At 43.7% G+C, this 24,107-nt stretch overlaps 4 protein-coding genes across 13 annotated transcripts in view; 2 read left to right on the top strand and 2 right to left on the bottom strand.

Moving 5' to 3' along the window:
* The window catches only part of Hdac4 (histone deacetylase 4), a 64,026-nt gene extending 45,891 nt beyond the window's left edge, over nt 1-18,135 (bottom strand). For 4 of the 10 annotated variants that reach the window (XM_076792320.1, XM_076792322.1, XM_076792321.1 and 1 more), the window contains exons 1-2: nt 17,293-18,133; nt 14,369-14,509 (exon numbers count right to left, since the gene is read on the bottom strand). In XM_076792320.1, coding sequence (XP_076648435.1) covers nt 14,369-14,444 — 76 coding nt within the window. In that variant the 5' untranslated portion in view covers nt 14,445-14,509; nt 17,293-18,133. Of the gene's footprint in view, nt 1-14,368; nt 14,510-17,292 lie in introns of all 10 variants that reach the window. The other 6 variants (XM_076792327.1, XM_076792331.1, XM_076792329.1 and 3 more) reach the window with 4 other exon arrangements.
* LOC143356550 (uncharacterized) lies at nt 11,444-12,083 on the top strand. Its single transcript, XM_076792344.1, has 2 exons — nt 11,444-11,728; nt 11,825-12,083. The coding sequence occupies exons 1-2, from the start codon at nt 11,513-11,515 to the stop codon at nt 12,068-12,070; spliced, it is 462 nt and encodes a 153-aa protein (XP_076648459.1). The 5' UTR covers nt 11,444-11,512; the 3' UTR covers nt 12,071-12,083.
* A 296-nt stretch (nt 18,136-18,431) lies between the features above and the next one.
* Nucleotides 18,432-19,878, top strand: LOC143356551 (uncharacterized). The gene is made up of 2 exons (XM_076792345.1): nt 18,432-19,005; nt 19,140-19,878. Exon 2 carries the CDS (start codon nt 19,175-19,177, stop codon nt 19,616-19,618), a length of 444 nt encoding a protein of 147 aa, XP_076648460.1. The 5' UTR covers nt 18,432-19,005; nt 19,140-19,174; the 3' UTR covers nt 19,619-19,878.
* On the bottom strand, nt 19,700-20,879 carry LOC143356549 (transmembrane protein 222). The gene is made up of 4 exons (XM_076792343.1): nt 20,690-20,879; nt 20,321-20,531; nt 20,119-20,249; nt 19,700-20,057 (listed from the first exon to the last, which is right to left on the bottom strand). The coding sequence occupies exons 1-4, from the start codon at nt 20,818-20,820 to the stop codon at nt 19,976-19,978; spliced, it is 555 nt and encodes a 184-aa protein (XP_076648458.1). The 5' UTR covers nt 20,821-20,879; the 3' UTR covers nt 19,700-19,975.
* Nucleotides 20,880-24,107: the final 3,228 nt, after the last annotated feature.

The raw sequence follows: 24,107 nt of genomic DNA, 5'->3' as shown, positions 1-24,107 counted from the left end.
AATGTCTGTACTGCCTCGTTTAAATAAATTATGAGTTAATCACAATTTTATTTATATATAAAATTTATCAATATAGTGTAGATTTAAAAAATGTATAATCTAATTTAAGTGAAAATTAATTTTAAAAATGAATAAGACATTTAAATTGAACAGCGGTAAATTTAGTGCCTGTATCAGCGGTTAAACTGTTATTATGAATTAGTTTTTGAAACTCATCGAATTTTTTCATTTGAATTAACATGTATGTATTTGTTCGCGAAGTATAAAAATATAATTTAAGTGAAAATTAATTTAAAAAATGAATAAGACATTTAAATTGAACAGCGGTAAATTTAGTGCCTGTATCAGCGGTTAAACTGCTATTATGAATTAATTTTAGAAACACATCGAATTTTTTCATTTAAATTAATATGTATGTATATGTTCGCGAAGTGTAAAAATATAATAACAAATAAATAATCATTTTCATAATCGATGAAGTAATTATTGCCCTCCTTTAACTAACGCGGTAGCGTTAAAAAAAGTATAAATGTCTTGCGGGTTCACATGAAGAATTAAGTTTATGCTGAACCTCCAACTTGCAGTGACCGATATGAAGCAACATATCATCAGCCGATGCATTAAACAAAGTAGGACAATAACTATGTTGAACCTGTTCTGCAATGATCGCCTTAGTGTGACAACAATGGGGTCTTACAATCCTTTAAATTGAAATATTTCCTAAACTGTTCACTTCTCGACATAAGCAGGTTAACACTTTCTCGTAACTAATATTATCATTACTAATACATCATTCCATAAAAAAAAGAAGAAAACGAAGCTGACCTTCATATGTACGACTTTCACCCACGAAAAAACTAATAACACCAAAATATGTCACCTTCCAAATTTCTTCTGAAACATTTCTTGCTACGAAGAATAATAGCGGGAAAATCAACCCTTTGCACTCGGCGCTATTTTCATTTTAAAACTAAATTTTTCTCTTCCGTCTTAGAATATTTTCATTTTATTCGTACGAAACTGATCCGATTTCCACATAAGATATTTAAATGTTTAGTAATCTATCGAATACAAATTTTGTAATATTTTTTGTAATTTCTTTGAAAGAATGCCACAATAATATCTAGTGCTGCTTCAGAGTCACCGCTCGAGTGCAAAGGGTTAAGACAGTCTAATAATTTTCGACTTCTAAAATAATTGCATGTTTTTGCATTCCGTTTCTCATAATTGATCGACCACTATGCGTCGCGGTATCGATTCGGACCGAATCGGTGCGAACACCCGCTTCGCCTCGACCGCAACCCCGAAGCTGTCGCGCGACGATCGAGAATCTATGGCAGAACCGAGCGCGTTGTCGGCGTTGTTCGCGAATAGAATACCTCCTCGCCTCGCCTCGCCGTTCTCCACGCGTTTCTACCATCCCCTTCGATTCCCGTAACATTCGTCGGTGTTCCCATGGCAGCATTGACCGTTTCTATTTACGTAACGTTCTTGTTTTCTTCTCGCCGTCGGTTGTCGCGGCCGAGCTGGCCATCCGTGGCGCCACGGATACACGTGTACGAGCGCCTGCCTACGCGTGGCTCGGATCGAGAACAACGTTTTCACATTGTCCTATCCGCGCCGATGTGTCCCGCTCGATTGCCGGCCCCTATAACGCCAATCTTTCATTCTAACCCGTTAACCCCTTCCCTTGTCATTCCACAGCCAGAGCAATTAGAATCTCTTTGGGGCTGGAAATTTTCCATGAGAAAATCAAACTTAACCTTTACTGGTGTAAAGGATCATTTCGAGCAATGTCAATGGTTCGGCGGGGCCCCAAGAGGATTATTCGTCACACCACTTTACCGGTTTTTCCACCGTTTTCCATGTCTAATGGCGTACTCGAAATATCTCATCAACACTAAACCTACCGAGCCTTAAAAGTAATTAAGCTGGAGTGGGGTAAAACCGACTGAGAAATTGTAAAGTTTACTTTAAACTGATGTATTTTCTATCTGCTCCACTAAAACCTAATAATCTCAGTGTTTTTCTTTAGCGCGTGGTTTATTCTTTAAGTTGCATTAATTTGGATTAAACATATATTCTGGAACTTATGATTTTCTGAATAAATTGAAAACAGTGCTGCTAGGGCGGACTTCCCCGGAACTGGGGCAAAACTGTGCCTACCTGTTTAAAAATTATTGAATCTTATTTCCTTATATTATGGGGCAAAAGCGGAATCATCGTCGAGGATTTAGGAACTAGCGAATTATTAGTCAAGACATCTCTCACATTCATATTGTTTCTTTTTTTGATCCTTTGTTGCAGTTTCCACAAACCCAGTTCATGCAATTGTCATTTCTACCTTACAGTTGGTACAATGCAACGTATATTCGAATAAATAAAGCCTAGTGCGTTAGTGATCTACCCCATTGCACCATAATACATGTCTTATAAAAATGACGAAATTGAATTTACTTGCATTTTCTGCGGTTCGTAATATAATACATGCTCTCCTAAATATATCTATTTAATCATTCCCCACGAGAGCATCTTTACAACTTCAGTAATTGTAAAATAAAAAATCTGGAACGGTCATTTTGACCGGCGTTGGTAGGCTTAATGTTAAAATGAAGATGAAATTTCAAAGAAATGTGTGTTGTTTCTCTTTTCAAAGAACTCCTAAGCCCGAAAATTGATATATATCGTACGATTATATGTACAGTAGTCCGAGGCGGAGTCGTGTAAATTTAACCGTGCCCTAATGGCCAGATTACACAGTTGCACAGCTAGTAGCCTAAACCCAAAAGCCTTGTGTACATAACGGTTTCCGCTTTTTACCGAACAAAAGAAGAAGAGTCAACAAAGTGCGACAGAAAGTTGGTCGACGTTGCATCAGTGTGGACACAGCTTAAGAAACGAACGGTGCTAGAAACGCGTAAAGATCCGCAGCCTAGGTACAAATCGGTCCCCACCAACAGGCCATCCATGGCATTGGAATCTGAAAGACTATGTCCACACACATTGTGCAACACAGCTTCGCGATCCCCTGCGCCTCGCGAGGGTTCAACGCGCGTTGAATTTTCTTACCGCCTGCGAAAATCTACCGATCGATCGATACCGTTCCCGTACGGCACAGTCCGTCTCGGGAGCTTACGTTCAGGCTTACGATACTGATCGTCGAAAACCGTCCGACACCCAGAGTCGGCGTAATCCTTCGGCAGACGTTGAATTCTAAAAGGATTTTCGTGTCAATCGTATCGACGCTTCGCGACTCGATCATTCGTCGGATCTCTGAGCGAAACAAAACTGTTCCGCGTTGGCTGCGACAAACAGGAGCCGCTCATAGTCTTTGTTTAACCGTTTGGCACTCGGAGCCATCGATTCCGGACTCGTAATGTCCCCTTCGAGGGGGAAAATAATTCCTGTAGACTCGATTCCGTTAATGTTCCATTTCAGCTTCGAACTGTCGTCATTATTTTCATAAATGCATCGAATCCGCAGCAATAAGGTGACGCGATAGAATCGAAGATGGAAGATAATGGAAGATCCTCGTACCGATTACGAGCGGTTAAATCCCGCTGCCCGGGGCCAGCGTCGCGTCGTCACGAACGGCGATTACGTCGACGTAGTTGTCGAAGAGGGTTCTCGTCGCAACATGCTCGACTATTTTCACGTGGAAGTTATGGGACCTTCCGTCCCGAAACCGTGGATTCCCGTTCGGTCGGGTCGCGTATCGTCCAAGCTCGCGGAGTCGCGATATAAATAGCGTGGCTCGCAACTCGGATTGATAACGACCGCGACGATGATGCCGAGAGAGGGAAGAAGAGGAGAGGGGAGGAGAGGAGAGAAAAAGAAAGAAGAGAAGAGGAGAGGAGAGAAACCGTCGCGTCGCATGGCCTATACCAACCGGAGGAACTAATCCGTCGGTAACGTGTTTTCGTTAGACGATAGAACACCGGGAGTAGTGTCTTTCGCGGAGTGGCGGATCGATACGCGGCTACCTATTATTAGACGAGTCCGGTGGTCACGAGAAGTACGTAACGTTATCGTGCTCCTTCGCTATCGTCGTCCTTGACGCGTTACCATTAACGCGCCACCGCGGCGACGACGGCTGCGACCGCCGCGACCACGGCGACCACCATCCCTTCAGAATGATTTTCCCGTGGGTCGATCGTCACACGAAATTCTTCAAGGAATCGCAGGAACCCCGATCAGTGAGAATTCTTTCTCGAGAAATTTTATGATCGATTATTTCTCCATTTCTCGAGAAATTTCAGTATTTCTCGAGACATTTAAATCTAGGACCATTCTTATGAATCTCGTGTGTTTTATAGTAGTAATAATAATAGTATTCATTTATCGTTCCCCTCAGGGTTACAATCCCTTTACATCACATCTCCTTCAACTCGCACAATCGCAGACCACTAATTACACCGATAGAGAGAGAGAGAGAGAGAGAGAGAGAGAGCTACTGTCGCTTTTCAATATAATAAGTATAAGAACATAATAAAAAAAAAACGGACCTAGAAATATAAAATAATAACAATATATCAAAATAAAATAAAATAAAACAAATCAAATCAACCATAACGCTCGCCATAAATACAATATAGTAAAATAAAATAAAATACATTTCTATATTACATTATGTAAAATAAATAAAATAAATAACTGTTTTATAACATATAAATTCTTAAATTCTCTTAAATGCTTATTTGAAACTTTAGAAAAGCTGAATACCGAATTGAGCAATGAGTTTCTTGTTGTTATTAACCCTTTTAGTGCCGGGCGAAAAAGAGGTGCCTATGCGAAGATAACCGGATTGAAAATTACATAAATAACAAAGGTATAAGTGATCATAAAGAAAAGAAAAATTGAGTTCTCTCTTTCAAAACATAATTGTACATACGAAAAGTCATTCTTTTATCATAACTTTCTATAGACCGTTTATCACAAAGTATATTCTTTGCATTTCCAATATATTTTGTAACAAAATAAATAATATTGCACAACAAACATAAAGAATAAGTCCAAGGTACATGGTAGACGCCGGACGGATTATCTCATCCGAAACAAGTAATTGTTATAGGTAATATAACATATAGAATATAAGGGAAAGTTAAACCGAAAAACTATTTATTTGAATTCTCTCGTAATGAAATTACACCATTTATAACGTATTATAAATTTATTTTGAGATAGTGTTCTCTCGCGATGCGAATAGTAAAGCGCTACAAGGTGCGGGCCAATATATCGGCTCTGGCACTTTTCGACAGTGCAGCAAGGGCCGATATATTGGCCTCCGGCACTAAAAGGGTTAAAGAAGAAATATCGAAAAGAAGAGACAAGATTGTTGTATCCCTTATAAAGTATCCGCGTAATCCAGAATCTCTGCAAAAAAATTCGGAAGATACATTTTTCTATTTAACATCCCAGGCGGATATGTATAAAATGGCAAAACAAATTCTAAGCAGACTTTTTCGAAAATATGAGAATGATTCTTATGAAAATAATGAAAAACTTTCAGATTCTCAAAATGAGGAACTATCACTGGAAAAACAGAATTAGAAATTGCAGATAGCCTTCAAGAATTTAGTGTCAAGAGTTCGGTGGCAGAAGAAAATAAATGCCGGACTCTAACAAAGGAATTCCAAATTTTTGAGTCCACTGAAAAAACGACACCCAATCTTCAGCAACTTTTGGATGTTCTGTATACGATAAAGCCAACATCCACAGAAAATGAAGGAAATTTTTCTACGGCTACAGATTTTGTTACAAAAAAAAAAGAGAAATAGATTGTCTGATTCTACATTAGACGCATTATGCTTCTTAAGAAGTCATTTCAAAACGAAAGCGTAATGTTTCACTTCATAAAAGTTTGATAAAACTTTCCCAATAGCATACATTTAATGTTTTCAATTTTTATTTCATTAAATAACGTACTTTGATTTTATCGAATTTTTTGAGGTTTCTAGTTTGGCAGTCAAAGTGTTAAAATTTTTTCATGCGGCGGAGAGGGACCGCATAAAAAAGTCTCCCTTAGAAAATACGTCAAAGATTTACGGGATAGAGAGAAAGTGTTTCCCAAGCAAAATAAATAATTAAATTGCACACGGAAGCATTTCTTTAAAAAACTTTAATTTCTCATTTTAAACAATTTCCAAAATGCACATAATTCAATAGTACTCGTCGTAGTCAAAACGCGCATTTGCTTGTGATGAGAACATTACAAGGGTGTCATAATGCCAACACCGTTGGCATTCATATATCGCATAAAAAAGAAATCGCAGAAAATAAAATTCGCATAGAAAAGGACCGCAGAAAATAAAATTCGCATAAAAAAGGACCGCAGAAAAACAGGTGTGACTGTATTTCGTTACGCACCGATCGATGCAGTGTTTTATTCTTTACAAAACAGTACGAGCCCTAAACGATTAGTTTAGCAGAAATTTGAATTGGAATATTGCTGAGAAAACGTGTTTGTGGTATTGGTATACGATTTTTTCCTAGGAACATTGCAATTAAGATTTTTATAGAAAAACTGCATCGATGCATAACAAAGCATACGGTCGAATGGAAGAAATCAAAGTTGACCTTTAAATCTGCTAAACGCCTCCACTCGTAAGGTCATAGTACCCCGTCCCCCATAAAGATCATTTGTTCGTGCAACGCATAATTTCTAAGTTGTTCGAGGTGATCGAGTTAGGTGCTTCACCCAGTGCATCACATACATTGTCGCGGGCACGCGCGCGCGCGCGCGCGGAAGCGTCTCGAGGAAGAAACGAAACGAAACGAAACGAAACGACTCGCTGTCCGATTCGTACACGAGCTCGCCAATATGCGCGCATGCATAATGCCAAGCATAACCGAGTAGTTTATTTATAACGTCGCGGAAATACACGCGACGCCTTTATTGTAAAACGCTGTTGTGTAACGCTGGTTGCGCGTTACGTAACCCGCGGGAGAAGCTAGCCTCGCGAAACAACGAATCGGTTTTAGCGCTCGCGACGCTCGCTCGCTCATGCGAGCTCATGCGAGCGCGAGTATTCGAGGAATATCGCGAGGATCGCCGCGCCGAAAGGAAGCGGCTGCAGCCGCCGCCGCCGCCGACCTTGGTGCGCGAGCATGAGAGCTCACGCTTGTTTTGCCTGTCGAATTTTTCATAGCTGAGACAATATCGGATAATGCTGCACCGAGCCTCCTCGTTGGACATGAACCTCTTAGGGTTGCTATCAACTTCCAGGAACCTTCCATTTTCTTCTTAATTCGGCGACCACCTTCGCATCTTATCATAGTAATCATACACTAAGTAGTTCGCTATCAACTTCCAGGAGGACCTTCGATTTCCTTCTTACGACGAGCAACGTTCATCGCATCGCAGTAATCGTATATACTGCACCGTGTGTTTGCGGTGATTATGGTACGATTGTTGTCATCTCGATTGCATTCGCCGTTCCTCGTCGAAAGTGTTCACGATTGAAGATTTGCACGTCCGTAAGTGTGCAGAGTGATTCCCATGCGAAATCAAAATTGCCTGCATTAGTCGCCCGGAAACAGCAGCTACGTAGGCATTAATTGAATTTCATGATGGCATTTCACATGTGTTGGGAATAGAGCAATAGCATCTTCGAGTAGCTTGAATGTTTTTACTGGTACACATTTGATTTCCAAATTTTTGTCGTAAATGCATGAAAACCGCATGTCTCGTTATATGGTTAACACGTTGTACACCGCGTTGTGTCGTCGGTGACTGGCATTATATGTAGAATTATTTAAAAATGACTGTTGTCAAATGAACGCCACTGCGTGCCAATATATTGACGCCGAAATAAACTGGATAACAAGGTGAAAGCTTCATTAGCGAGAGCGTTATTTTTATTGTGAACGCATACAATTCGCAGGGAGTAAGTTCGTTAGTTATTAATCGGTTATTGTTGACTGATAAGTAATAGACTGCCGAAATTTGTGCACGATAAATATGCAAAATGCATACAAAAAATATGCTGCATATGCACGAAAAATGTGAAAAATATTTAGGTACGTATAAGATGTAGTATAACAATTTATTATACTGGTTATATTAATATTATTATATTATGTTAATATACAATATTCATAATAAGCAATATATTTAGTAGGATATGGCAAAATATTTTTCATAATTATTCCGATACATTACAGTTCGCGTGAGAATAAATTGCTTAAAGTGTTTTTTCCAAATTTAATCTCGTCAATTGATGGCGTTTGTCTGTCAAAATTAATTTATACGCGGAAAATGACCGCTCTACGTCACACGAAGTGATCGGTGCGTATTTAAATGTATTGGTCCTTGAATGCCTCCGTTATTTAAAATACTTGAAATCTTGGACAATATAGAGAATCCTAAATTCTCTTCTAACGTAGTATTAATTTTTATACGATTCATATATTGCTGGTGGTAACGTGTTTAAATGAACCTTAATGTACATTAACTTTGGAACAAGTTGATCTTGCTGGAGCGCTTGTTGTGCAATTTTAACGACGATGGCATCGGTGCTCGAATGATTGAACAGCCTCTTTAATTTGATCAGAATGGTAAAAATGCACGACAAATAATTGCATATTCAGTAATAGCATATGTTTTTCAACCAAGTTATGCAAAGCGTACGCATTATGCAATAAACGTAAAATAAAAGATGTATTTTTCTAATCGCAACACAAATTTCGTTCAAGGTCCCGGTTCTTTTAACGGTTTCCTTTAAAAATACGCGTTCGCATGGACTTCCGCAATCATACTAATAACGTCGATCGCTTCTATGAATCGAATAGTTGAAATTTGCTTGGCACGCGTAGAATTCACGTGGCAGCGAACGTGTGAAAACGACTACAAGACACGGTCATATCTCTGAAAGAGGGACGCGCGGCTATTAGCGATGCGCGTTTGCGGTTGCAAATGTGATTGCTGACGTAGAGTGATAGCGCGACGCGCGATACGTGATAGCGGTTGACGATTATCGATGGTTCAGCTATCGATACTTTATCGCTGTACAGCTCGTCGGATTTTCGAGCGAACGCGGAAGAAGGTGGTCGCGAGAAATCGCGTTGCTCGTCGGTTGTCCGTCGACAGATCGAAACAACGTCTGTCGTCAGGCTCCGAGTGTGACAGATTTCTGTTCACGGATTCCTCTCGAGTTTACGTATTTGTCGGTTGAATGGCTCAGAGCTGGATCGTCCGGCTCGCGGGACTTGCGATCGGGAGCTGCGGAACGGTTCTCTATCTGTTGAACGACTCGGTGAAGGCGGGCCCGAGAAGCCCGACCGAGTTGCCGAGCTACCCTTGGCAGTTCTTACGCATGTTCCAAACGTTCGATCACGCGGCCCTGCGAAGGGGCTGGCAAGTCTATCGGACAGTCTGCTCCACTTGTCACAGCCTCCAATTCGTCCGCTTCATGGACCTGATAGACGAGACTCACACCGCGGAGGAGGCACGCGCGATCGCCGAAGAGTACGAGGTTACTATGCCACCATTAAAACCGACGAAAACGTTCCACCCTTATCCGCCCCTCGCACGAAGTATATCTACACCCCTCGAACACGAATAACTTTTGCAAATGTCGACCAATCACTCGAATTTTTTGGAAATTTTACACGGATTAGTTTAACACGGGTTTGATGGGCATAATCTTTCTTAACGCTAGATTTACGGGACCCGTCAAAATGACGGATCCTAATATTTTTAATTTACGAATATTCAGATTGTAACGATGCATCCACGAGGAATTATTTAACAAATTGATTTCTTTGGATATATATCGTTAACGCTTGGCACTCGAATGACGACTGTAAGGCGCCACTAAAAATTGCTGTATCATTATTCAAAATATATTGAGTTCGATATATGAATATTGTACGAGTAAATCGCACTATTTTTGTATGTGTAATCTGAAAAAAATCTATAAAAGGGAAATATTCTAGGTCGGAAGAAATGTTTTGTTCTGGGGTTAAAATGGCTTCGAGTGCAAAGGGTTAAAAAGATGGGCACAAATTTTGATAGATACAATCGTGTTATTTTTGTGAAGTGATGTAAAATGGTCATTTTTAGTGCTCCGTAAACCTAGTGTTTAAAATTGCTGTTGGTCGCAGTTGAGAAGAAAAACGTAAAAGTTACGATTTTTCAATGTTCTATCGGTGCCTCTAATGAAAACTTTAAACATGCCTTTTTTTTTAATCCAAGCAAGTTATATACCTGCACAAAATTTCATCGGGATCGAAAACCTTGTTTCTTACAATTTTTGCTACCCTCAGTCGATCATATTTCATAGCAACCTTGGTCGATTTCGATGAAACTTTGTGCGTGCATTTACTTGGATCCACAAAAAGGCACCTTTTAATTTGTTCAGTACAGAAACAGATCAACTACTTAAAAATCTGTGACTTCTACGTCTTTTTCGTCCTGATCACGACCAACAGCAATTTAAAAAAAGATTATTTAACGGCCCGGAGTAGTCACGTGACCTTTTAATTAATAATTTCCATTCACAGACTTAAGATCCGTCTTGGTCTTAAGTCTGTGACTAAACTTGTCACATTTTTTGCTCTGTATTCTCGATATTATGAATTCTGACTAGCCAGAAACGTGCTTCAAGTTTTCGCCTTTATTTCGCAACAGAATCAAAACAAATTATAGTTCAATTTAGCCTTCTGAATACATGCTTTAGCATTTGGTAGATGATTTTTTCGAAAAGTTTAGCTAGAATGGGCAGTAGACTAATAGGTCTGAAGCCAGCGGGAAACTTGTGATTTTTACCCGGTTTTAATTTTGAATAACTTTAGCTATTTTCCAGGTGTTGGGGAAATAAGCCTTCTGAAATGATAGCTCAATTTGTAACTAGATATATTTTCTCGTCCAATGCAACAGTGCAAACTCATCCAATGGCATAAAAATGCTCAGATTCCACGTCACGCGCATCGTCAATTTTTGGCCTACTTCACACGCTTATATTACCAAATATCTGCATAATCTCGGCAGCTCCTGACCAGCGCGCACTATATTGAACCTTCCTCTATCGAACGAGCCCTTTACCAGCGACAAAATATTCTTATTTAAGGACGAAAACTTGAAACGCGTAAAACCATTTTTTGTCGGTAATGTAGTCACTCTGCCTTATCGGGAATCCACAGAGACCGGCTCCTTAACCAATTAAGCGCGTTCGGCGTGTATACACGTCGATCGGAAACTCTATAGCGGTTAACGTTAATGAATTGTTAATTTCATCTCGAATAAAAACGTAATTCTCTCTCATTTAGCTTTAGTGTTTTCGTAAATATAATGGCGGCATTTAGCCTGCGCGTATCATCGCTTGATGTTATTTCCGCGCCGCGAGGGATTTTTCAAATTAAACTCCACAGTCCACTGGTTAAGGATTGCGGGCAGAATGGTAAAACTCGAGCGCCACGAGAGAACAAATGGGACCGTTTTTCGGCACAGGTGGACGACGGCCCCGACGAGGAGGGTAACTATTTCAAGAGGCCGGCGAAAGTGTCGGAGAAGATGCCGCCGCCGTTCCCGAACGAGCAGGCGTCCAGGGCCGCAAACTTTGGCAGCTATCCACCGGATCTGACGTACATAGTGTACGGGAGAGAGAACGGCCCCAATTACGTCTTCTCCTACCTAACCGGCTGGAAAGATCCGCCGGCGGGCGTGCATTTAGGCGACGGGCAACACTTCAACCCGTATTTTCCTGGTACCGTCACCGGAATGGCTAAAGTACGCGAGCGTCGCCCACGCGTTGTTTTTCTCTTTCCTTTCCTCCATCTTTTCTCCCGACTACACCACGGTGTCATTCTCGCATCATACTCGCAGATACTGTTCGACGGCATGGTCGATTACGAGGACGGTACACCGGCGACCGAGTCGCAAATGGCGAAGGACCTGGTCGAGTTTCTGTCGTGGACCGGCTCCCCGGAACACGACACGAGGATGCTGATGCTGATCAAGATCTTGGGAATTCTCACGGTGATGTTGATCTCGATCATCGACCTCCATAAACGAAACATGTCGCACTTAAGGAGCCGTCGAATAGCTCACATCCCGAAACGGACCTGCTGAATCGGGTAAGAACGATAACTTCTTTCGAACCTCTTTCACTTCTCATCAGCGATAGACTGCGGATCTTCGTGCAATATAAGACGCTTCTGAATGGAGGATAAATAAAACTCCTTCGTTTAATCAATAAACGTCGAAAACAATACATACTACGGTATTCTTAACCCTCCGTGGGCAGCCTGGGGCGTTTCTGGCCACGGCTAACACACTTTCACCGTTCCAAGCTTTGAGAAAATCTAAACAAAATTCTGGAATACATGTTCAAGTTCTAGACTGCCAGGGTTAAATTCTTCCAGGGTGATCGCAGGATTGTGCTCGCACGATAAACGCATAAAATCCGCAGTCTATTCATAAGAGAAGAAGTTGCTAGGTCAAGGCAGCGACAATCGTAACGATCGCGTACACGCTCAGGATAGAAAATACTCGCTTCGCGACGGCGTTACTTCTCGGTGGACCCGTGGGCGCTTTGTTTCTACGAAAGTGATCGAAACACGGTTTATTCAGGGAAAAGATTAGGCAGCGTTGAAAGCCGCTTTGCTAATCTCGGGGTTAAAAATAGAGTGGCGCGCCGAACGGAACCGAGATACCATCTTGGAAACCGGTAACGAACGACAGCGATCGACGATCGACCGTCTATTTCGGATCGTAGGAGACCGCGCCTCGCCCCGCCATTTATTTTTACCTGTCCGACGGCCGCGGTCCCCCGTCGCTCTTCCGTTCCGTTGTTCCGTCCCATCTCGGACGCCCACGATCGCGGTTCGACCTGCACGATAAATCGCTACGGTCCCGAAATAGCGCGCGAGTAGTCCGAAATAATAATCACCGCCGCGTCTCCTACGCAGAAGCGCGGGTATATCTTTTCCTCTTCCCTCCCCTCGTCGAATTACATCGCGCGTCGCACCGTCGGCCATTTCCGTCGAAATAGGTGGAATTCGGCCCGGAAATGTTCGCGTCGTGAGGTAAGCTCTAATTAGGTCCGCTCGCGAGCTTACGCTCGTCCGAGAAACACTGAATGGAGAACAGACCTTGATCACCAGACTGCGGATTTTACAGGTTCACGACGAAACGCAGTGGATCAAATGGTATGCAGCAAACACGTTCAGTGCCGAAATTAATTTTTCACTAGCTTCCCACATTCGTTCTTATTGTGTTGTTTGTCGAATAAACAAGATTGCATGCGCAATTTTCGGATCCGGAAGTTTTTCAGATCAGTCTGATATCGAAGTTAATTAGATCGGTCTGATATTATGGGAATTTTTATACAGACTGTCGCATTATGTTCGACTTATCAACACCAGAACTACCGGACCAGTCAGAATGACTGGTTCCTAATTTTTTCTTTCACAATTACTGAAATTGTAAAAGTGTCTTCGTCGGAAATTTTTGAATGCACTTCTTCATAGAAGCACTCGTTACGACGGAAGTTGTGTGAAGTCTAAATGGACACAGTCTTGTCACGGTTACAAAACAATATACGTCAGTCGCATTTATTGCTCGGTAGTTCTAGTGTTAAAATCATATGAAAGAGAAGAAGAAATATTTATGCTAAAGTCCTAAAGCTTGAGATTAATGCAGCGGTTTGCGGTTTTCTAGACGAAAACATGTACTCTTATATTTTCGTTAATGGTCACCTATCGACAGAATTTGGTTTCAGTTCAAAACAGAGATGAATGAAGTACGTATTTCGTGAACCGAGCCCACCTCTGTTATACAAGTGATTGATAACGTCTAATTAACGTAGACACGAATTTTGTCCGTATTCTTGCGATTCTGGCTCGGTGCGCGTCGCACAGTGGTGGGCGAGTATGACAAATGGGACAAAAGAATCTGAAAAATACGCTGTTCATGGTAAAACTCAATTTTCAAGGAGTGCGAACACAGAGATCGGTTTCACGTGTATTACTTCATTGTAACAGGCGTGATGGGGTTTTCATTAGAAAAACGATGATGTTCACAAAGATACATCTACAAAAATTAACAGGCGTGTTCAAGTCATAATTTTGTTCCCAGTTTTTTTTTGCAAAACCGACCACTGTGCGCCGATGATCTATAGCGCGTCCCGCCGCGTCGCGTAGCGTCTCGGCGCTGAATGGCAACAAGTGGGATCGCGGGAGAGAAGGGGGGGGGGGCGGCACGGATCGAAAATATATTCGAAACGATGAATGAAAGCCCCGCGTCGAGATCCCGCGCCAACGATTCCTCGATCGACCGACGGACGATATGTAGCCGCCAGCGTCGTTTTCGCTTTCGCGATGGATCCTCGCGAATAAACAAAGCACGTGCGAATCATCCAGCACTTACCCGTGGTCGCAACGGCGCTCGCTCGCGGTTGCTCGCTGGACATTCTGTTTCCTCCAACATTCACCGTCCCCTGCATCTACCGTTTACCATCGACGCCTCGGCTTTGCGACACTGTTCTCCGTTCGCGTCATGCGTGGCACTCTGCAACGAAAATTCGACGCTCGTTTATTCCGTGTCGACGCATTGCGCGCCGAACGCGTCCCTCCCGGGGGTTGGTCAACATTTAAAAATGCTTCGAAACTTGCAAAAATAGTCTCATCGCTGGACCGTGGACTTTAAAGCGAATCCAAGTCGCTGTGGGACCTTTGAGCAAAATTGTTTCAATCATTAGCAAAGCACGTGTGCGTCGCTGACAGCAAACGTGTCAAACAGTTTCAAAAATTTTAAATAGTGCGATATTATAACATTCTTTCCATATTTCCTGAAACTTCGCATAATTCGTGCTCCTTGGGAGTCGACGAAAAATTGTCCAAAGTGTATAAACATCCACGGTCCATCAATGTTGGAATTGCATCGCAAGGAATACGCAGCTCGCGCTTTACGGCAACGTTTAAAACGAAATCGTTTCGACGCGCCGCGTGGACCCGGGATTTCAAATTTCCCGCGCTCTCTGGAACCGAGACCGCGACCGATCCACGGAACGAGACAAAATTCTTTCGCGCTCGCACGCGCGTCGCATCCGGTCCGCGCGAAACAAACGCGACGGATCGAGCGTGCTTCCTCGGTCGCGCGATTCCGAGACGACAGTTAAATAAATAATAAACCCCGGCGAGCGCGCGAACCCCATCGATCGGGGTTCAAACGCGAGCTCGGATGTAGGGTCGCACGCGCGCGGAACACAGTGCACGTTGCCCTGAAATGCAGTTCTAGCCGAGCGACAATCGAGCAGTACAAAAGAAACGAATTCAAAAAATATTCTACGATTTTCAAACAATTTTTAACACGATGACTAGCGTAGACAGTGTCAAAAGTTTTCGCACGAGTTTCTCATTTATTTCTATCAGGCGCTGAACAATTATTTGTTCACTAGACAATCGAGTCTTCGCCCTAAAATCTAGTCAATTTCGGCAATTTCAATCTAGTCAATTTTTCCCATACATCGATGCTCGATGCCATTAATTTTGTGACAATCGTTTCCGAGGAGGACTATAGGCATGGAACGTGTTAACAGTCTACGAACTTCCCAAGCGCAACAGCAATTCTATTCCCGAATCAACAAGTCTCTCGCGGTAGCGTAATCTATTTCGCTTTCGGGAAAGTTACTCGAGGCCAGATTTTCAAGCTGATTTTTACCTGCACGAAGGAACAGGTGGCTTTAACACAATCTACCGTTGCTGCGTGCTTGGTGAAAGAGGAGGGAAGAAACAATAAGAAAAGACACTTTGCTCGGCCGGAATCGCATTTTCAGCTAACCCTGCGGCGGATGTTCGATTCGCGCCGAGCGTTCCCGAGCGGAGCCGAGCCGAGCCGCGACGTGCCGAGACCGAGAACTCGGACGGGAGTTCGAGTTCGAGTCGGTGGTCCGCCGCGCGAAATGTCGATAACGAACATCGATCGTCGAGATGGAGCGGCTTTATTCTCGTCGGGAATCGACGTTACCGAATCGGTGCCCGGGATGATCGGTTTTTTCCCTGGAGCCTTGGTCCGGGTCACGCGAAACGGAAACGGAAACGTGGTTTACGTAAGAGGAACGACACCGATGAAACGGAGGCGGGAGGCTGTTGGCATCGTGCAACCATTCCGAAACCGCGGAGCAACAAATCGCCGGACAGTGTTTCGATTAATCTCAATTAGCCGGGCAGAACTGGTAACTTAGTTTCAAAAAAAAGATGGCTGCCCGTCATATATTTCTCTGTCGGCAGAATATGCATTAACATTTGATTACGTATTACTTTTTCATGATGGAAAGCAACGGCGAAGGTACGTGGATCGTCTCATTCAATTCCGTCAATTATTTTGAATGTTTAGGTTATGTTTGCAATGTTACGAGAAGCTGGAAGTAGACAAGAAACGTTGATGGACGAACCGAATTATGTTGCCAGCGTTAGAGCAGACTTTAACCTTTATCCGTCGACGTTTCGGACGATTTTCAGGAAGATAATCGCGCGAATGAATTATGTTTCCGACGTTTGCAAGCGTAGGAGCACTTACAAGAGAATTAAAATTACATTGTAAACGACAGGCGGGAGGCGTTAAAAAAAACGAAGAAAGGTTCGGCTAGTACCTCGAATCACAACACTGTGCCCGACGCGTCGGACGGGTTCGAATCTTGACAAGTGGCGCGCGGACTGGTTCGGCCGCGATGCCGTCGGTGGCCGAGACCGACCGATGCGAATCGAATCGGAATGGAAATTCGGTTTTCTTCCGATCGGTCCGTCGGAGATAAACGAGAGTAGACGAGGCGGGGCGAGACGGGACGAAGGAAAGCGTTGGGCTCTCGCGAGCTCGCGAATTCCTCGCGGGTATCGGCGTGTCCGCGAACGTTCGCGACGCTTGTCCGCGGACTTCGACTCGGTTAAGATGTGTTCGGCGACACGTGGCAAAAATGCGACGCGCGGACCGATTCGTTCGGCGAGCGTATTTCTCGAACGAGCGAGCAAGCAAGCACTCGACAGGAATGGAACGGGATGCATCGATGAAACGGAAACACAGGCGAAGACGAGGGAACCAAAGTAACGACGAGACCCCGAGCACGGGATAGAATAGAGGATGTTATGTTATGGTATGCTATGCTACGGTATGCTGTGCTATGCTATGCCGTGGCGTGCTGGTGAGCTATGAAATGGAATGGAATGGGATGGGATAGGATAGAAGCGCGGAGGAGAGGAGAGAAGAGGATCGGAGTGGAACGCAGTCGGAGAGGCAGCGAACAAGGGGGCCAGCGATGGTCGGTACCGCGCAAATTCACTAATACCGAGACTCACTGGTAACGTTGCCACACCTTCGCGAACCACGTATGTTTCGGCTCCTCGACGATCCCGAAGATTCCTTGGCACGACTTCCCTCCCGGTCGAGAACCGAAGCACTTTGGAACAACTGGACGCGTAAAAGAGACAAACGGTAGACACTCGCGATACACTCGCGCGATACGCCTTAGACAGAGCGTATATGCATGGTATGTACACACACGAGAAACATAAAAACAATGCGATCGAGCTGCTACCTCGACGCCATTCGTCCAACTATAACAATCCGTCGGACGACTGGCAAACGCACTTCGTTACCTTGGTAGCACGCATGCGTTTCCAAACACGAGGAACGCGTAAGTCGCTCTCCCGACGAGAGACCACTGGAGACCACGCGAGACGACGTTCGCCTCGATTCTCACGATCTTTCTCTCTCTCTGGCTCGTAAAAAACTTTCCGACTCGATCAACCGATTCGACCGCGATACGTCCGCGTTAGCTCGTGAAATTTTTCCAAATTCCGCGCTAACGTCCAGTCGCCAGAGAGACGTAGCTACGCAGCTATGCGACCAGCTATAACTAACCTACAACCTAGCGGTTCGCGTCAGGCTTGCCAACTACCGACTGGTGTACCTTCGACGACCTCGATCGACCAACATCTCGTCCGTGACGTCGTCGTTCCTACCCCCCTCCTAAACATTCTCTCACTCCTTCTCTTTCTTTCCTTTCGCACCCGCTCGCCTACTCGGTGCGGTCATCTGACGGAACGCGATGAAAACTCTGCGTTATTTACGATTTTCGTTTGAAGTCGGATAAAACGCATTGCGAACAGAGAGAAAATTCAAGTTCTCACACCCGGGATTTTAGCGTCTCCGATATAGTGCTGCCCCCTAGTCTAATTTTTAGCCTGGACCAGAACTTACCTGCATCATTAGCAGCGGATTCCAAATAATGCCAGAGTGGATGCTACTTCTTTGTTAAAAGAAGCTCTTCTATGTAGGCTCTGATCCAGCCTAAAAGATGATGCAGTTTCTAATACAGGCTAAAAAGATGATGCAGGTTCTGGTCCAGGCTAAAAAGTTGATGGAGGTTCTGTTCCAGCCTAAAAAGTTGATGGAGGTTCTGTTCCAGGCTAAAAAGATGATGCAGGAAAGTGGGGACACCAAAACCCCGAGCGTGAGCACTCTCATTTCCTCTCTGTTGCGAATATATTCGAACGAAATAAAACAGTTTCGAACACGGACCGCATCATTTTGGTACCGGTATTATACTAATGAGGCTGCACCGAAATGTACGAATACCGAGACCAAAATAATTATCGGTATTTCTTCGGTTTATTTTATCGATTAATTATTTCCCGCGCTCGATGCTTGACCGACTCGGTCCCAAAATGGCGCGATTCTGCAACACCGCCAGAGTGCGCAGTGAAGCTGCGCACCGATTCGCGGCCATGTCGGTATTTCAGACGATATGACGCGAAATTCTATACAGAGATTGGTCTATTCCCTGCAGCTCGTCTGTGATCGTATTCGATCGATCTCAGAAAGTTACTATATACATATGTAGTTGCGAATGCTGCGTATTTTCCATTCATTTTTTCCTGGTGCAAAATTTGTTTTTTTATTCCCTCGTTGAGTTAAAGTGTCGCGAGACGGGGATTCGTTCGGAAGATTGCATCAAAATTACGAGTCCCCGTGGGATGATTAATCTCTAAGGGGCATTTCTGCAGTTCGTAAGTTTTTCTCCTCGATGACAGTTGTAACGTCGTAAGCGACTGCCTGTAGCATTTTCTATCGATCTTTCGTGATGAAAGATCGCAATTGTATACGCGAACCTAACCTCTTTCGTGTTTGTTGGTTCGAGCAGGGACGATCGACACGGACCTTTCTATTCCGTGAACAATGTCTTGGCTGTTTGGATGGAAGAAGAACCAAAAGGGCTACGCGTCCGAAGCTGGGGAGGATGAAAAACCTTCGAACGAGGGCGAGGGCGATTACATATTCGTAGAAAAAAGGTTAGCACCGCAGCCGCCTCAACCTGGACAAAGCGGACCCGGATATCCAACCGGAAGCTTGTATCCGTGCATCCCTCCGATTTCCGAGTATTCCTCGATGACGATCGACTCAGCGACTAGCCAGGGGGAGAGCACTCGCTTCTTAAACGACATACCGTTTAAATTGTGCAAACGATTAGAGATCATAAAGAACAACGACTTCGAGATCGACAGACTCAGAATTGGCGAAATCATGTCGCTCATCGAGAGAATAGAGTCCAGCGATTACAGTTACAGTTTCTCTCTGGAGGAAGACGTTAAGGCGGAGATGAATAGCGCGGGCGACCAGTGATGCGTTCTCATTGAAACAATACTCGGGGAAAATTCGTATTGAATTTATTATGCATATTACACGGCCATGGACCGTTCGATCTGTTCCGACGGAAAGAACGTTTTTATTTTATTCTGGAAGGAGCAGGTGCGGCGACGGGCACCTGTACGCTAAACACTCGATTCACAGGTAAACTGTAAGCTTACAATCTCGCGCGTCGTGATATTACATATATGTACATATATCTGTAACATAATATAGTTGTTGAATATTGCCACGTACTTTGCATAAGCCTTAGATCCTAACCGTTGCAACCTCCACTGAAACCATTTCGTTTACACCGTTGTATCTCGCAGAAACTGTACTCGCGTTCGAGAATTATTGTAGGTAAATGCAAGCGATGACGATGATGCTGGCGATAAGGCAAAAGGGCATCCAGGTCTTTAGGAATGCTGCAAAACTAAAGGCAGACGGCTACGTGAGCAACGGACGTGAAGTCGTTCACAACGAACTTTTTTTACCTTACGTATTTCCCGTGGAGAAGCATCAAAAACGCTAGCTTCACCATGTTCCAATTGTTGGAATTGTTGTACGACATTAAATTCAACGCTGTCGCCACGTGCGAGTGACAGTTGTCGCAGCATAGGTTGTGCTGTGAAGGAAAGAAACGGATACGCATGACCAATCGCAAAACCATATTCGATTTTCGCGGAGAACACTGACCATTCTCGATTTGTAAATTTCGCTGGCTTCGGCGACACCGGTGTCCCATCCCCGAACGCCTCCTTTCGCTTTCACGTGGTTCAATTGCCAGTATTTCGTGGGTTTCCCGAAGGCCATGTTGTCCTCGGACACATGATACGGACCCGCGAAATCTCTTATCACGCCGGTAGAGGTGGCGATGCCCATGTGACCGATGAACGGTAAAAAGTACCTTATGAAATGCAAATAGAAATGGAGATGGGAACGACGATGACAGGGGTGGAAAAAATCAAGCAATTTCGAGCACGGTTTCAGGAAAACGCGACCGATCCTGGGAGTAGCAGATCTCGTTCGAAACTGTTGGAGGTTAGTCCGCGTTTCTTTACTCACGTCAAGATCGGCAACGGAGTCCAAACTATGCAGAATGGGAATCTTTGTCTATCCGGATTGATAGCGGTCTCCATGTTTATCACATCGCCTGAATATTGCTGCTCGTCAATCGGTAAATCCAGCTCCTTCATAGTTTGTTTTGACAGTGCGTATCCCCACCAGAGAGGAACAGAGAGTGCTCACGTCTGCGGTTTTGGTACCACTGGTATAGTGCTGCTCTCTAGTCTAATTTTTAGCCTGGATCAGAACCTGCATCAACTTTAGCCTAGATCAGATCCTGAATAGTGCTGCTCTCTAGCACCGACGAGATATATATAAAGACTGCCAGCCTTACGGGAGAACGTGTCGCTCGAAAAATACGGTGTTTTCTACTGCCCTCTAGGATAGATTTTGGCTGGAGTAAGAAACAGAAGGCCAACGACGGTATTAGAAATCCAGAAATAATTGATGATGTTCATTGAATGAAAAGGTACTCCGCGGCAAAAGTGTGTTTCGATTAGTAATCGAAAGAAGCTGCCAAGGAAAGTGAAGCTGGATCCTTGGCCCATCCCTAGCTACCTACAATTCAACATGTTTTTATAATTAGCAATTCTTAAATTCTATTATACAATGTTATCGCAAATTGTAAATAAGCAGCTATTAGCTCGATATTATTTTCTATTTGTAAGATACTGTTTCTATTCTCTATTCTCCATTTGTCGTTGCTCGTGGGGGGGTAGTTGGGAAAGGCAGTTTACTGGGTGGATACAAGATACTTGATTCACACTAATCTAGCTATCTCGTCTGTGATATTAGTTCCACAATATTAGTTCCGACCGATACGGTAGGACGTGACACAGATATGGTAAGGGCGCTCTGCGCTGGTAGACATACGTTACCGACAGATGGATATAGAAATAGTTGGTGGCGCCACCTTGTAGCGACTCGCTTTTACCACCTGTCGGTAATTTTGTCTACCAGTTTCAGCGTTTTGCCGCTACGCGAAGTGGCGCTAATTTTATATTTTACGGAGCAGATGATTTGTGCCGCTGTTAGTATTTTTCCTTATGGGCAGGGCGGCAAGAATCATCTGTTCCTATAAATATTATTCATTAATAACTAAAAATTATGATTTTTGGGCTCGGAAATGTATCTTCTCACATTTCTATAGATGTTAAATTATCCCTAGCAATTTCAAATGTAAAAAACAATGTTGCAAAGGCTTCCAAGGACTGCTATTGTCCTCAGGAACTTTAGAAAAATTGATCTAGAGATCCTTGGAGGATGTCAAAGATCCTTAAAATCTTCAGAAGTCCTTAGAAGGACTTTTATGATCGCCATAGACAGAAGGGATTTATGGAAAACTTGCAGTATCTCAGGAAATCCAAGGAACCCTAAAATATCTTGAAAGATCATCAGGAGTCCTTCTCATCTTTTAAATAAAAATAATTGTTCGCTGCTACGTTGAGAGAAGGAAGCAGGTATGTTCTCCAATAGAAACAAAACAGCTTGTTCGTTTCATTTCCTGTTTGACGTACATGTCCACAGGATAATATGCTTGGATCACGCGAGAACAGGGCGGCTGCATACAAATCATCAAACACGAGTGCAGCGCGATCGGATGTTCCGCTATGTTAACGCTTTGTGTGTCAAGTAGCTGTAATAGATATTCTAATCAACAAGGTTACACGGTTAGAAGATTCTTCGACATGTCACAATCGAAATTTATGAATAAAGGGTTGCCTCAAGTCTAGACAATTAACAGATGCAGCCTATCTCCCGAAGTTCACAAATGAATGACTACGAAATGACTATAAAATGACTACTTCGTTTTCAAGGATGTACTCTCATCCGTAAGTAAACTATTGGTCGCTGTGACCCATTTAAATGTTCGCTAACAATCATTTAATGTAGAACGATACAACTATTTGAATATTCTAATTTAATTTAATTTCGATCTTCCAGAGTCTTATAGTCAGCATCCAACGGTGCTTATGGCTTTCTAGACGGTCTATCCTGCGTTATCGCCGTTGACTCACCCAATCAGGACTGCAGCAAGATAAAAGATAACAATCTCCGGTCAGAAATGAGGAGCGGCACAGAACAGAAAATGACCGGTTCACGCTCGCTGGTATGTCGATGCATTTCTGTGTCAGTGGTAAAGGTCTAATAGCGGACCCGATTCGCCTATTCCTTTCGGCTTTATTATAGACGCAGGAGCATTGATTATTTCTTCGGGATCGGTCGCGGGGAACGGGTCTGGCGTTCTCCAGCCTTGCTAAAGTTCACAGAACAGTGCTTAGCCTAGAAACTCGTCAAACGGAGGGACCTCCTTCTATGGTAGCCGAGTTGCTAGACCCATTACGTTGCCGTAAAAGATTCGACAATTTCGTCCAAACGTTCTTACAAAAACATTTCTTGTCCTATATAGCCGCCCTGTTCACTCTGAATGACATTTCTGGAAACGCTCTTCCCACGACTTTCTGTTCGATGTTGGAGAGTTATCCAAATTAGTGGACTTCATTAATTCAAATTCAAGGAAGATAGATTTTGAAGGTCATCTGGACACGTGAGATATACGTTTACACCAGACCATTCTGTAAGCAATGTCAAATACAAAAATATTCCAGAGATGGGAAAAGAAGTTCACGTGGCTCGTGCAACCATGCGGTACTTTTAGCATTTAATGCTTTCAGGCTCATGTCAATGATCGCATAATCAGCTACCTACTTCGAACCAGCATTTCAGCACTCGTGCCTGCAAAGAAAATCCTCTTTTTAGAACAGCATCGAACCGTCTTCCATTCGCAGAGCAAGAGTACGTCCTAGTGGATCTGCATAGGAGACTTCGAACCCGTTCAGCACCGTAACTAACTTTCATTATTGACATAACGGTGATTCTCGGACTTCACGGGTAGCCTCTATCGATTCCTCATGGGACATTTCGACGAATCTTTCTCCGTTCGATCGGAAATGCAAGCGGCCCGCTCTGGCACGCTTACGCGAGCCGATCATTCTTCTGCCCGTTAGTTTTCGACGCCGGCTGTACTTTTATTTTCGATGACCCGGAAATTTTCGAGGATGCTCTCGGAGCCGTCGTAAAACCGCGGAATGCACCATGTAGGGCGAACTCCTTCGATTATGAGCAACCGGTCTTCAACGTTACGACGGGCTAACACGGCAATTCGACTCGGCAAGTGTGTCAAGCTTGGTCAACGGCATTCGTGCCTTCCTTTTGATTTTTTTTCTTCCACCGTGGTCGTTCCCGATCGATCCTTTATTTTTTTTTTATTTTTTTCGACAGGATGCTTTTTTCCCGACGCGGAAAAGAGAATTAGATCGGCAAATACGTTGAACGGAGGTTCGGCCGACGATCTCCTGGGATCCCAGGTCGTTTCGAGCACGCGGCGATTAGCGAGATCCTCCTAATAAGAAGACAC

This window comes from Halictus rubicundus, chromosome 8 (assembly GCF_050948215.1).
Source record: "Halictus rubicundus isolate RS-2024b chromosome 8, iyHalRubi1_principal, whole genome shotgun sequence".
Lineage (NCBI taxonomy): Eukaryota > Metazoa > Arthropoda > Insecta > Hymenoptera > Halictidae > Halictus > Halictus rubicundus.
The sequence above is the reverse complement of the archived record's forward strand: the minus strand, read 5'-3'. Positions and strand labels throughout refer to the sequence as shown.